Source organism: Anoplophora glabripennis, unplaced genomic scaffold (assembly GCF_000390285.2).
Source record: "Anoplophora glabripennis isolate ALB-LARVAE unplaced genomic scaffold, Agla_2.0 scaffold654, whole genome shotgun sequence".
Lineage (NCBI taxonomy): Eukaryota > Metazoa > Arthropoda > Insecta > Coleoptera > Cerambycidae > Anoplophora > Anoplophora glabripennis.
Genome location: NW_019417027.1, coordinates 220,562 through 234,952, shown reverse-complemented (window position 1 = coordinate 234,952; position 14,391 = coordinate 220,562). Strand labels below are relative to the sequence as shown.

General features: G+C 33.3%; 1 protein-coding gene across 1 annotated transcript; it reads left to right on the top strand.

Moving 5' to 3' along the window:
• Positions 1-7,305: 7,305 nt before the first annotated feature.
• Positions 7,306-11,289, top strand: LOC108909950. Its single transcript, XM_018714427.1, has 3 exons — positions 7,306-7,385; positions 10,697-11,084; positions 11,168-11,289. The coding sequence occupies exons 1-3, from the start codon at positions 7,311-7,313 to the stop codon at positions 11,287-11,289; spliced, it is 585 nt and encodes a 194-aa protein (XP_018569943.1). The 5' UTR covers positions 7,306-7,310.
• Positions 11,290-14,391: the final 3,102 nt, after the last annotated feature.

The following is a 14,391-nucleotide window of genomic DNA, read 5'->3' as shown; positions in this document are numbered from 1 at the left end:
TGTCTCAAAATTAGTGTCCAATAATTTACCACTTGATTATATTGCGAAAAATAAGAATATTTTTTCAAATAAACATGGGTCGAGAGATGTTTCCTAAGGGAGCTACACCCCCTAAATAGGGCCTAAAAAAAATTTTTTTTTTTAATATTTTCGAAACGGGTTGAAGGAAAATTATGAATGTTGATACCATGAACGCTCTTAGAAGTCGAAATAGATCATCATAAAATTTTTCAAAACTTTTAATCATCTCAATTGGTGGGGGGCTCGTCGGCTAAAATTTGCCCCTATTTTTTTGTTTGCCGAAATTTTCAAATTCAGATCAAAACGACATCACCATTTTTTCATAGAAAACTCAGATTTTATAGCAACAAATGCAACATGCAAAAATTTGAACCGATTCTCCCCCTCCTCTTGCTCGGGACGGCCCATAACAAAGTTTTCAAAGCACTTTTCACGTTGTTTATTATAATGTACATTGATATGATGACATGAAAATTCATAATGGTACATGTGCCCATTTTAGCCGTTCAAAACAAATTTTTTGAATTTTATTAAGGTAACGTAATGAATTGCTTAAATTCGTTTTTCTCGGAAATGGAGCACTTTATCCAAAGAACTAAAGAGTACCTCTTTTGTAAAGGAAATGAATATCTATCATATGTTGGCATGAAAACATGAACTTGAAAATTTCGACAAGTAAAAAAATAGAGGCAAATTTTAGCCGACGATTAAAATTTTATGACGATCTTTTAATGAGCGTCAATTATGTCAAAATTTATAATTTTCCTTGAACCCGTTTCGAAAATATTAAAAAAAATGAATTTTTTGAGGCCCCCATTTAGGGAGCGTAGATCCCTTAGGAAGCATCTCTCGACCCATGTTTATTTGAAAACATATTCTTATTTTTGGCTATATAATCAAGTGATAAATTATTGGACACTAATTATGAGACACTCTGTATATAAGGAAGCTCTACATTTGATTTAATATTTTATCAAAAATGTAAATTAAAATGTTAAGCAATACAACGCATGCTCGTTAATCTTCCGCCACGTTTTTTTGAATACCACGAAAATAAAAAGCTTTATTAGGCCGACATGCAGGTTTGCTAAAATAAACAATGTTTAGAAAAAAATACACACGCTTACGCTGGAAGTATGGCTCTCGTAATAGTATAAGTAAAATTTTCATATTTTTTATTTCAAAGTGTATAATGTTTAGTTTTCTTATTACTGAATGTTAAGTTTCAATAAAATATATGTTTGCTTATATTTATTTTCTTACAAATCTATTTACAGAGCCACTAAACATGCGTGCAATGTAGGAATAATATATCATTCTCCGTCCCTTGCGCGTTTGCAAGCCTGAACCCATCTCGCTTGCACTCACAGACTGCTACGATGTTTACGACGGAGACGGAACCCTTTTATTGGCTGTAATTAAGAAACGCCGACGAAAAACCGACTTTTTTGTCTGTCATTTCACTTTTGTGGTCAAATTGTATTCCTAAAGCCGAATTTCATAGTCTGCAGGTGGTACAAATCAAGGAGTTTTTGAAAAAAAAAACAAGTTTGAGTAGCCGCCTCCGGCCAAACGTAGCGATATTTGTTCACTTTAAACCTATTTCAACATTAATGTGCTTATCTTTTGGTACAAATGATGGGAAAAAATCACGCCAGCTCTTAGGCTATAAGTATTTAGTCCAAGCATTATAGAGAAATGCTTACAGAAATTATTACCTGGACAAAAAAATATGACCGTATAGAAAATTAAATTTTAAATCGAGTTTCTTGTTCTTTAAACTCGATCCAAAATGGCGAACATGGTTAAAAAAATCGCAAAGTTGCAAAAAAATGGTTTTTCTAAAATAACTAAAAAAATATAGCACCGATCGAAAAATTTTAAAACAAAGTTGTAGGTTTTAAAAAGATCTATCGACTGTTTTTTTGTAAGTAAACATATCCTACTATTTTTTTTTTTGAAAATATAAATATTCAATATTAACCTCCATCAAGCGCATCGCTGTAAAAAATGTTAATTGCGTCTTCAAAATTTTTTTTAAATAAAAAAATTATCTCGGCTCCAGAAGGTCGTAGAAAAACATTTTTTTTTTAAATTGGCGAAAAAATGTCAGCAGTTTCCTTCTTTAAAAGTCATTTTCATAAAATAAAAATTGAAATAGTTATTTGAAAAAAACACCCAAAAAAGTGCAACTTTTTCAGTCATATTTTGATCCTCTCATCTAAAATTTTTCGATCGGTGCTATATTTTTTTACTTATTTTAGAAAAACCGTTTTTTGCAACTTTGCGATTTTTTTTAACCATGTTCGCCATTTTGGATCGAGTTTAAAGAACAAGAAACTGGATTTAAAATTTAATTTTCTATACGGTCATATTTTTTTGTCCAGGTAATAATTTCTGCTAATTTAACATTAATCCGTGACAGAATGCTTGGACTAATTTGCAACAAAAAAAAACTGGTCTGCCGGCCGGTAAACACGAACACGTGCTCTTTGTATTGGTAAAATTTTGAAATAAATATGGAATGAGTAATGAACTACAATTAATAAATTATGAAAATATTTACCAGAGGATCTGATAAACTATTTTGTTTTTTTATTTCTATTTTTCTCCTATTTTATGTTTCTCAATAGGTTCAGGGTGTTTAATACTACATTAATTATAATTCATAACATATTTTATCTATATATTTTTAAGAAAAATAATGAAATTTTTCTGTACATTTTAATTGTCTGGAATACAGTTGCATTGTTATTTAAAATCATTAAAACTGTCTTTACCACAATGTTTCCATACTTCCAACATAATGATAATAATCACAAATATTTCACAAATATGTCTGTTAAATGAAATTAAAATATATAGAACATTAAGGGTATAAAATGAGCATCATTTTGCATTCGACATGCCCAGTAATAAAGAATCTGGGGAATTTGAAGTTTTTGTCAAAAAAGTTGTTTGGTATATCTAGTGTTTACGAAGATAGTTGAAACCGTATAAAAACTAAAAGTCGGCATCTCTTTCCGGGCACAATAAAGAGATGCCGACTTTTAGTTTTTATACGGTTTCAACTATCTTCGTAAACACTATAATAAATGTTTAAATTTTTGATAGTATCAAGTATAGTATTCCTCTGTTTCCACATCCAATATTTTATTAAAACACTGTAGGTCATTATATTATTTTTCTGTGCAAATATTAAAATTATCTGACAATTCTTGTTCATTGCACATATTTTCCTTAATGCGGCTCTGGACGATAATAGGCTTACCAATGCCCTGAGAATATATAGTTACCGATTAAAGAAATCTTTACGTCGATTGCTATGTGGTATTACGAAATTGTTCTAGTTTGGCATTACGCTAGTAGAGACCGCCACTTCCTGGATGGATTTTCTACTATCTGTCAGGTGCTATCGCTGTCTTACCAAAAGTGCGATTTCTTGTCTATAAAACGGCGCCCTTAACGTGGATTATTAAAATGTTGCAAAAACTGCTCAAGAAATGCTGTCATCAAGCTCTACAATTAAAAAAAATCCGGTTAAAATCGCGCAATTAAGATTTTAAAGGGTGATCCGACAGCAGATAGCTCATAGATGAACTTTTTTATTCATCCGTGTTTTAAAACATTTTTACACTTTTTTTTAACATTCCGTCTCTCATCTCGAAACAAATTATAAAAAACTGCTTGTTTTCGTTGCACGACGATCGTTTTTCGTGCCACTCTGTATAACCACAGGATTTTTCTCCTTCGACAGAAACCCCCGAGGCGTTCCTCGTATCGATAGAAAACAATTAGAGATCTATCGAAATCGGGCCCGTCAAGGAGCTCCGGTTCCCAGACTCAAAAGACGGTGAAAAATTACGCGTGCTGATTTGCCAGTTTGGAGGTCGAAGAGCGCTTCGTTTTTGTTTGCCTGCCTTGGCTGCCCAACAAGGCAGGGCTAGGCCTACGTGGATGTGAACATTCCATTGAAAATAGCACACACCACCCCCTGTGACGTCACATGTTAACCTTTAGAATGAATTAAAATCGTCACGGCATTGGAAACTATACGCAAATTTTACTTTCTTGGCTTTGTTTAAACTAACGACTACGTGTTTAAGTCAAAAATAGCTAAAATTCTGTTCGAATCAGTAATTAGTAATTACTTTCCTGCGACCTGCGATTTAAATACGCTGTACCAAAATTACTTAAAAGAGTAAGAAATAATGCGACAAAACGTGTGCGAGTTAAAGTCACTACCAAAAATAGACCACAGCTGAGTTTGATCTCACCCCTGGACCTCCGGCAACAACAAACGGGGATCAATACCCCAAAAACATAACCTACAAACTAGCCCCTCCAAACAAACGGGACGAACTTACCTTTCGCGTCCGTCCTCGACTGTACCTCTCAATGTCCTGCGGAGAACGCCACAAAACACTCTAAAATGCCAAACGGGAGGACGCGGGGTTGGAAATTTTATCGCACTGCTTCGAATTTCGACCGACTGCACCACCGCCTCGGTACAAAAACAACTGACGGTCGCGCGTACGCTCGCCTGCCGCCGCAGAAAAGCCGGGAGCGCCAGTCAAGGCGTTGCCATGGTTACGCGTCGAGGTATGGGCAAGGTGACTGTTAGGTGTTTCTTCCCGTGGTGTGTCGGTTTTTTTTTAAGGAAATCGAATGAGTTGCAGGGCCTACAAGGGCAGGTTTCTTGGAAATTAGACGAGCGGTGTCTATATTGGTGGCATTGTCAACTTTGCGGCATAATGAAACGGGGCACAATTGTATGCGTCGACGTAAATAATTCTTAAACTTCCAGTGACAGTAAAGACGTCAATGCACAACCAAACAATTTGTTTATATTATACTTCCTCACATATATACTATAGGTACTTTGTCAAATATTAAAAATGATTTTCTATTCGGTATGTCAAAATTTAAGGCGAAGGTTAACGATAAAATAATTTAACAGGGTGTTAAAAAACCTAATGGAGTAGTTCAAATGTCATAGTAGATTGTTACGAAGTAAGCTCCGCCATGTGTTGTTGACACACAGAAGTAAAATTTAAATTGTTTAAAAGCAATTTTTACAAAAACCATTTCTAGTTTTTACTGTTGTCTTTTACGGACTGTAAATTTATTAGTGTCTTATATTATTTACGATCAGCAATATACAAATTAATAATATGTATTTCTCCAACAACATAAATACAGAAACTATACGTTTATACCACAGACCACCTAGACTGGCCGTATCTAATTCCAATGCACGAGTACCTAGTGATGGGAGATTTCGAGTGAAAAATCGAGTGGTACTCGATTATTGAGATCACTCGAGATATCTCGAGATGTTTACCCCCATCACTCGAGTGATTATTACCCTACGGTTGCACCCCAAAATGTTAGTGCATACTGCAAATAGTCACTGATTGCGTAACCTTTTTTTAGAATAAAACGAAAAAGTGGTTAGGTTTTGAAGTGCGTGAGCTTTTTTTTTTTTAGCTACGCTTATAAGTAATATATGACTAATACAAACATATTTGTGCGCCGCTGGGATGAAAATGACCAATATCTCGTATCTCGAGTGATCACTCGATTATTAGAAGTACTCGATTACCGATAACTCGATTATCAAAATTGGTCGATTATGCCCATCACTACGAGTACCAGTGAATGCAAAATCCGGGGTAGTGGAGTGTCGACGGCAATCTGATCGCGCGCATCTTTAAGCAGATCCGGATTAAGTAATATTTTTATTACATATTAAACATTATATTGCATCTTATGACAAATATTCAATTTAAAGTCTGTAATTATTCAGAAAATAGTATATTTTAGTGTCATATTAACTAAAACTACAAAATAATTTAAATATATTTATTATCCTCTAAATAATATTAATTTATTTAATATTTGCCTTTTCGTAGATTTTACCGAATTAAATAATTTGACTTCATGATTTATTCGTACATCGATATACTTTTCACATTCAGCCCTTACAAGTTCTATTAAATGATTACAATTGTTAGGCTAATTATTAAATTGATGTTCATGCAAATTTTCAAATATGTTCACATTCAGAAAGTTTTTTAATACATGATAAACAATTTCATTTTTCTGTAGCCTTGGTGTTCGCTTTCATCATTATTTAAAAATTTTATTAATTTTTCCATTTCTTAGCATATTACTACGACATCTCGAGATGGATACGTCAAACAACCACGATCTTTAATAAAAATTAATTGACTGTACGAATACTGAATCTGAAATTAGTTTTGTTTGCGATTTTTTTAATTGAAAAAAATATTTCATTAATTTTCAGCTATCTCGAAATGACGGGAATTGGTAAAATTTCATAAAGATTTAAGACTCGCATAAAGTAAATAATTACTAATAATATTTTACAGTAATTCATTCATTATTTTATAATAACAATATCACGTTAATCACTACACTATGTGGGCGAACAAAATTATAAAGCTAACCCTCGAAACTTGTGACGTCAACCGAAAAATGGCGTACATATTTACCTTTTATATATTCCTTTTTTTTTTACTTACCTAAAGAAGGAAATTTTCGCTTCTCTTCACCAACTCGATCACTTGTATTTATACAACGTTTTACAATACACTTGCCCATGATAAAACGTCTAATTATCGAAATCACAGCGATGCGTACACGTCAAATGCTAGGACACGACTGAGCGCTGGGCTCCAAAACAGGCTTCAAAGTGTTTTCACCAAAGTCGCTCTATAAGCCAGTCTAGGTGGTCTGTGATTTATACATAAAAAAAGCAATGTTTACAATTAAATACTGATTTCAGACAAATCTATTACTAATGATTTCAATCTTGAAGTGTTTTCAATAGAAATTTACTCACTTTTCAACTTTTTCAAATATACTGTTAAAGTGCACCGTTCTTAAGAAAACTTTATTCGAATGTTCTATTGTTCTTATCGAATACGCTCTTACTAATGTTTGGCGTTTGGCCAGTAGGGGGCGCTTAGCTTGTAAGATTAGCCGCCAACTGTCTTCTATAGGGAAATAGCTATAATTAATTCGTTTTTTATCAGAAAATTAGCAGCAGAATATGAATTTATTGTTATTACCTACATGTTATTAATTACGACGAGCGTACATTTCGAAACAATCGAAAGTCCGACGAAATTTATTCAAAAATTATCTGCGTTTCTCCGTGTGGGTACCCCAATATTTTCCGGTATAAATTGCCGTCTGAATTTAGACGACGGTTTACGTTCCGTGTTACAACTACATGATTCTCGCGCGAATAAATAAATAAAATGGGCTTTGATTCGCATTCCCCGGTCGTGAATGGCGTGTATGTTTATTTATTCCTCATATTTACATCGAACACGGTGAGTCGCTGCTATTAATTATTAATTTTGTGTGTGTTTCGCACGAGCTACATCCATTAGACCGTATATACTGCTCGTATGCTGCGGGGATGTGTAATGTTTGCTATTTTATGTATAAATATGCGTCGCGTTAAAACGCGATTCGTTTTTTTTGCGCATTTTTATTGAATTCCACTGAGAAGAAGGTAGGTGTGGTAAAGTATAAGGGGTTTATTTAAAATAATGGAGCTAAATCTTTCATTTACCAAATTGTATACAAAATTATTCGTTAAAATAATAATTAGTATCAACTCTCAACATCAGAGAAAGTTAAAATTGCCAAAATTACGTTAAAAAGGACAAGATAGAATCGCCTCAGAAATTAGTAATTTGTAATTATTTATTAACGAAAAATAAAACCACTGTTTTTATGAAAATTAGCGAAAAAAAAGACCCGAAAAAAGTCCTATTCGCGATATTATTGTAAAATTGTCTAAAGGAACATAATACAAGACATCTCTCATCTCAATTTTATTAGCTAACTTTTCTATTTGATTTGATGAAAACAGTTTTTTCGCTTTGCAGGAAAAACCACAATTTTAGCGAAAAGTGACTCGGAGACAGCTTGTAGGGAGTAAAATTATCTACAAAACGAGACTTGTTAAATTAAAATCGGTTAATAAACAAAAAAGTTATTGCAAAAAAACAAGAAAAGTGCCCATTTTTTAATTTGTTTTTAACTATCGCATTTATTGTTAAAATTTTATAAAACCTATGACAAGATGAGGGTTTTGTCATACTTTAAAAGTGTGCCAAAAGTGGGCGCTGTAGGTGCAATAGTTTTCGCACAATTCTATTTGTTTATAACGGAGGCTCCAAAAGTTATGAACTTTAAGCCTCTGTACAGGCGTTAATTTTCAACCAAACACGATTCTGAAAGCATCATTGTAATCTTAAAGACGTAATTAAGCGACCTATTAAAAAATATCACCGTTTTTTTGACACTAACATTCTCAAATTGTGCATTAAAAAACCGTGCGTTTTTCGCTTATAAACAATTTGAATAAAATTGTTGCTATTTATGCTACCTCACCGAAAATAGATGCAATGGATAGCTGGCAAAAAACTACATTTATTTTTAAAGCACCCTCTACGACCAACAGGAGCCAAGATAAGAATTTTTTTAAATCGTAGCGCAATTGTTTATAAATATTAAGGCTTGAATTTTTCGTAAAATAAAGTTTACAACGTAAACTACGATTTCCCGTGAATTGCATTAAAAATGTGGAAAATTAACGACTCACGAGCCCTTTATAGAGAAGGTACTTGCTAAATAAAATGTCTGGCGTGGTGGTGGGGGAAGCTCATCCAAAGTTCAAATTGATGCGCGCTGTAAAATTTTGCAATATCTCGGCTTCTATTCATCGTAGAAACATATATATTTTTTAAACTGCATCTTTTATACTGAATTTTTTTTAATTTACAAAAATGTTACGAAATATTAATTAAAATTTCAATTTTGGAATTATATTACTATTATTAAATAAATAAATGAAGCTATCGTTCATTTAAAAAGTTATTTTTCATAAAAATAGAAAAAGTTTTAAATTTTAAATTGTATTATATTGCATTATATCTATTATTGAAAATGGTTGTGATTAATATTTTTTGAATTACTTTTGATTATGTTGCAAAAATTTTTTTGTATAAAATTAGTAATAAATATAATAAAAAAACTTTATATATTAAAATTTCAAGAAGTTAAAATTGTAATTTTATCGACCGCATTATTTTTTTTATATTTTTTAATTTTGTGAATTTTGCAGTAAATTCCAATGCTTTTTATTCTTTTTAAATCTTTTAACAATAAATAATAATTTGAAAACAATTTGTGAATTTTTACTTTAACAAAATATTGAATAAATAAGTTCACTTTGCCTTAATATACAGTGTGTTTCAGGATTAGTTTAAGGAGATATTCCTCATAAAAAATAAGAATAAAATCAAGTATACATTTTTTTCCAGAGACGCTTCATTTTCAAAATATAGGGCGTTAAAGATTTTTAAAAAAACTCGAATTTTTTTTTTTAAATAACTTCTAAATGAAGAAGGCTATTTAAGCCAAATTTGGCATGACACATCTTCTTATAAGATACCATTTTTCCATAGAAGTACAAGTCCCGCAAGCAACCAGTGGCGGAGTTATGGGGACTCAGACTCATTAAATTATAAAAAAATTAATACGGCCCTACTATATTTTTTTAGGTTTTATGAGGAACGTCTTCCTAAAGTTTATCGACAGAATCCAGAAGCACCCTTCCGAAAAATCAATTTTGCCATAAAACTATAAGTTAGGAAAAAAAGTGAATGTACACTTTTTGTCAATAACAAACTGTTCTATCTAAAAACAGCATCATTTTTTATTTTCAGTAGGACCTTATTAATTTTTTTTATAATTTAATGAGTCTCCATAACTCCGCCACTGGTTGCTTGCGGGACTTCTACTTCTATGGAAAAATGGTATCTTATAAGAAGATGTGTCATGCCAAATTTGGCTTAAATTTATACTTGATTTTCTCTTATTTTTTATGAGAAATATCTCCTTAAAGTTTGTCGACTTAGTCCTGAAACACCCTGTATAAAAAAATTACTTATATAATGATCACTTTTCTTGTTTTTTTGCAATAACTTTGTTGTTTATTAACCGATTTTAATTTAACAAGTCTCAGTTTGTAGATAAATAAAACTTTTTGACTCGCGAGATGAGAGATGTCTTGTATTATGTTCCTTTAGACAATTTTACAATAATCTCGCGGATAGGAATTTTTTCGAGTAAAAATTTTATTTGCTTGGCCTATTAATGCTAATTACATTAAAAAGTGTTTGAAATTTCCTTTCAAATTATATAAGCATTGTTAGGGTTGCCTTTACTACATTTAGAGATATTTGCAATTTTCCATTTTTTGGACAGTTTTTCTCGTATCTCACCTGTTGTCAAGTTGGCTAGGACCAGAAACTCTACAAAAACAATTGAAATAACTTGACATTTATCAAGTCAGTTGTCAAATTATTGTTGTGTCTGAATAGTTTTTGCCGAAAATTTAAATAAAAATGCCTAGGGATCATTTAAATTATATTAATGAGGATTATTTTAATTTGTTTGTTATTTATGGAAAATGTGCAAAGCAGCAAATTCAAATTACTTTGTCACATGTACTTATAAGTGTAGTGTGCATGTGGATGGGAAGATTCTGACAACTTTAGTTTGACGGGTTGTTGACTAACGTACTTTCTAGTAACTAATATGATACATTATTCATATTTTATTCCAGGTGCATAACCAAGAAGTTACAACTGTCCCTGCCATACCAGAAAACGACACTGTCACTGTACCGCTTTGTAAATCATCACAGTCCCCCTCGAATTGTACGAATTTAAACAGCGACGCCCTATCAGACGAGTATCCATCTTGGGAATCGCCGGAAGCGCCTATAGATGGCGCTGCCGCAAGCAATTTCCCTCAGGGTTCCAAAAATGTTAACAGACCTCTAGCGGTACACCTTATCCAGAAGTTCTCCACGTGGACGAGGCCTTTCTACGAGAAATTCAGCAGGATCAAGGACCTGTTGGGCCACCCCGATCACCCCAATTACGGGGGAGTGCCTAATCCGCAGCAGATTTGGGAAAAGCTCCACGAGAAAGGACATAACTTTCTGACAGGTTGAATTTTTGTTATAAAACGCTTAAAATTAAGATGTCGGAGTTCTGTGGCTAAAATTGGTATTCTAGTTTCCTTTTTTTAGGTATTAATGGTGCAGTGTATGGTTTGGCACCCGTAGAAAATCACGATTATCCTTTCGCTTACAGAGGTCTGACGACACACAAAGGAAGGTCTGGTAAAAGTCAAAGTTACGATTTGGAATAGTTTTCTTCCACAATAATTGTCATAAAAATAAATATTTTACTATCGACTATGTTATTATTTACATACAAATGCTTTTTAAACAAATACTCGATACAAAAATAAAAACATTCCCCGTAAACAAATGTTTTCTGCTTATCCTTGAACAAAGTATAAGGACTATAACCATATGAGTAACAAAATTAGAGTGTTTATTCTATCTTCTGTCGGCAGCAGCGGCAGATTACCGCCATCTCTAGCTGGTGCAGCAAACGACGCACTCGAAAACCACAGACCATAAAATAATTAAGGAAACTGCATGGACAAACAATTAGAGTAACCTCTAATTCTACTATTTAATGGCGGTAAATTTAAATGTAACAAAATACACGAAGAATAAAAAGTATTTCATAAGTAATAGATCACAAAACAGTTACTAATAGTTTAAGTTAATAACTGAAATTAACGTGAGCCATTAACAGCTGTTCCATGCCCATTACTTATGAAACACTTTAATTATCACTTGGTTAAGTGAAAAAGTTAAAGCAGTGATACTTAAATGTGTGACAAATATACAAATTCATTATGTTATTTATGAATTCGAGAATATTTAAGTATCAAAAAAATGTACAGGGAGACTATAATAATTATTTTTTTAAAGAAACCATTAAAAACTGCAAATTTTAAAGAATTTAAAAGAATTATTTACCTGCCTTTATGTAAAATACACTGCACAGTTACTTGACAAGAATTATGGATAGATACATTTGTTTCGAACTAATTGGTTCTCATCAGTACGATGTGATATACTGCACTTATAAGCACTTATAGGAAATAACAATTTTAAAGATGTGCATTTCGGTTTTTTAAAAGGTGGAGGTGAAAAATCATCCTAAATTGAAGTTTGGCAGCTCGTACTCTGAAAATTCCGTAACGTTACGTTAATAAATTGTTTTGCTGAATGTTGGATACTATTCGAGGTTTCCGAGGTGATATTATTACAATTAATAGGTGAACTTGTAGTTGATTCTAAAAATAATGGCGGCACAGCACGTCCTGTTACTGTTTTTTAATAGTATATTACTTAATAAGTGTTGTAAAAAGCATTTTACGCACGAATGGAAAAGTTACGCACGAGTGCGTAATTCTATGAGTGCGTAATTGCATTGCACCACGTATTTACTATATTTTACCTACGACCACTACTATAAATACTTAAAAACACACCGTCTGCGATCAATGCAAGATTCCTATTACGCTGTACGGTAAAAAAATCGCACAGCTTGGTAAAAAAATCGTACAGCAACCGCCTAGCGACGGTCAATACAAACAGTATTGTATTGACCGTTGCTAGGAAAACTGTGCGATTTTTTTACCGTACGTAATAGGAATCTTACATTGATCGCAGACGGTGTGTTTTCTTAAGTATTTACAGTAGTGGTCGTAGGTAAACATTTTAACTCAAAATGGTCTTCACAAAAATAATGATCTGTGTTTGTCGGAGTAAATTCTGATTTACATAATTTTCGAACTGATTCTATCCACAGTAATAGTCCGTCTTTTGTAATTCTGAAAAAACTTTTATTTCTATAGAACATATTACAGATATCCATATAGTAGGAAATAATGCTTTTGCAATTTGGAGCACAACATTAACGTTTAGTTCTACCAGGTAAACCCATCTTGGATAAAAAAAAAAACGAATAAACAACAGTATAAGGCAGTTCAGACGCGCCATTATTCCATGGCTAGAAATTGGCCTCAATGATTTGGGATCGAGGGGGATTATCCCTCTTTATCCTGCCTCATCTCGTGTAGGCCTGGACAGCCTTCGTAGGTGGGCCCCATCCGTCGTCTACCCCGACCGCAAATGCGGCTGGTGTAGGCGCTTTGTGGGACCTCCTTTTGTCCTGGCTGGGCCCCGCCGGCTAGGGCCCTTTCTTCTGGAGCTCTTCTTGCTTCGCCGGCTCGTCTGTGTAAGCCCCGGGGGTAGTGTCATGTTTATGTGTGGTATGGTTGGGTAGGGTAGTGCGGCTATACAGCCTGGGATGGTAAGGAGGGTATGGGGGTGTGTATGTGTGTGTGTGTGTCGTTGTCTTCGTTTCTTGATCCTGGCTGTCTCTGAAACAGAAAAGGTTAGCGGGCAGTCGTTGGGGTGGTCACCCAGGGTCAAAAAGTTGGTGTCTAGGTCTTTTGTGTTTGTCGGTCACGTCGTGTACGTAGTCAACGGCTTGCCTGAGGAGGGGATTGTCATGTCTAGCGGCTACGTCAAACCGTTTCTCCGCGTTTTGTCTTATTGTCTGTGTAGAGTTCAGACGATTAATTCAGTAAATCCCTTATTACATTAATCTAAAACAAAACAAATTTAATAATGCATAAAACGCGACAACCTACGTGAACATAAACTATAACCTCAAACATTCTATTTTTGTATTTTCTGTTGATTGAAAGATTACAGTCATGAAAAAAAAAATCGATTCGATCTGTAGTTGCAGATTTCTATAATGAATAATGTTTTGCTGCACCAACGCGAGATGGCCTCAGTACTACATATTTCTGTAGTAGTTTGCGGACAAATACCTGTGTTCAAAACTTTTGCTTTCATATCTCGAATCTCGATGAAAAATAAGTAACACAGGTGTATTTGTATAAAAGTTATTATCAAATATTTGCAAACAGCTTTTCTAAATGTGTGTTTATGGGCAAAAATGTAGATCTAAATCAGGCTTTAGGCAACCATCCTTACGTATAAACAAATACGCACAGACTTTATATAAGAAGTGAAGATTCCGTTTAAAAAAAGTGAGACACTTCTTGAGTTATGTATAGGCGGCACTGATGTAATTAAGTAGAATAAGAAAAAGATGCGCGAGAAATTTAAAATGATATAATGTTTATATAAAACTTAACTTTTTTTTCTAATTTCTCAAATAAGGACGGTAAGGACCTATGCTAAAATTAGAACTTATTTCAGTAACTGACTAAAAACTTTTTAATCTTGCATAGCATCATACAGGAAATGCTCTTGTTGTTATCTGTATAAGTGCTGCGAATATTTCTGCATCCTGTAGATTCTAATCTAAATCGTAAATCATTTTAGGTATATCTCATCTATAGCCTATAAAA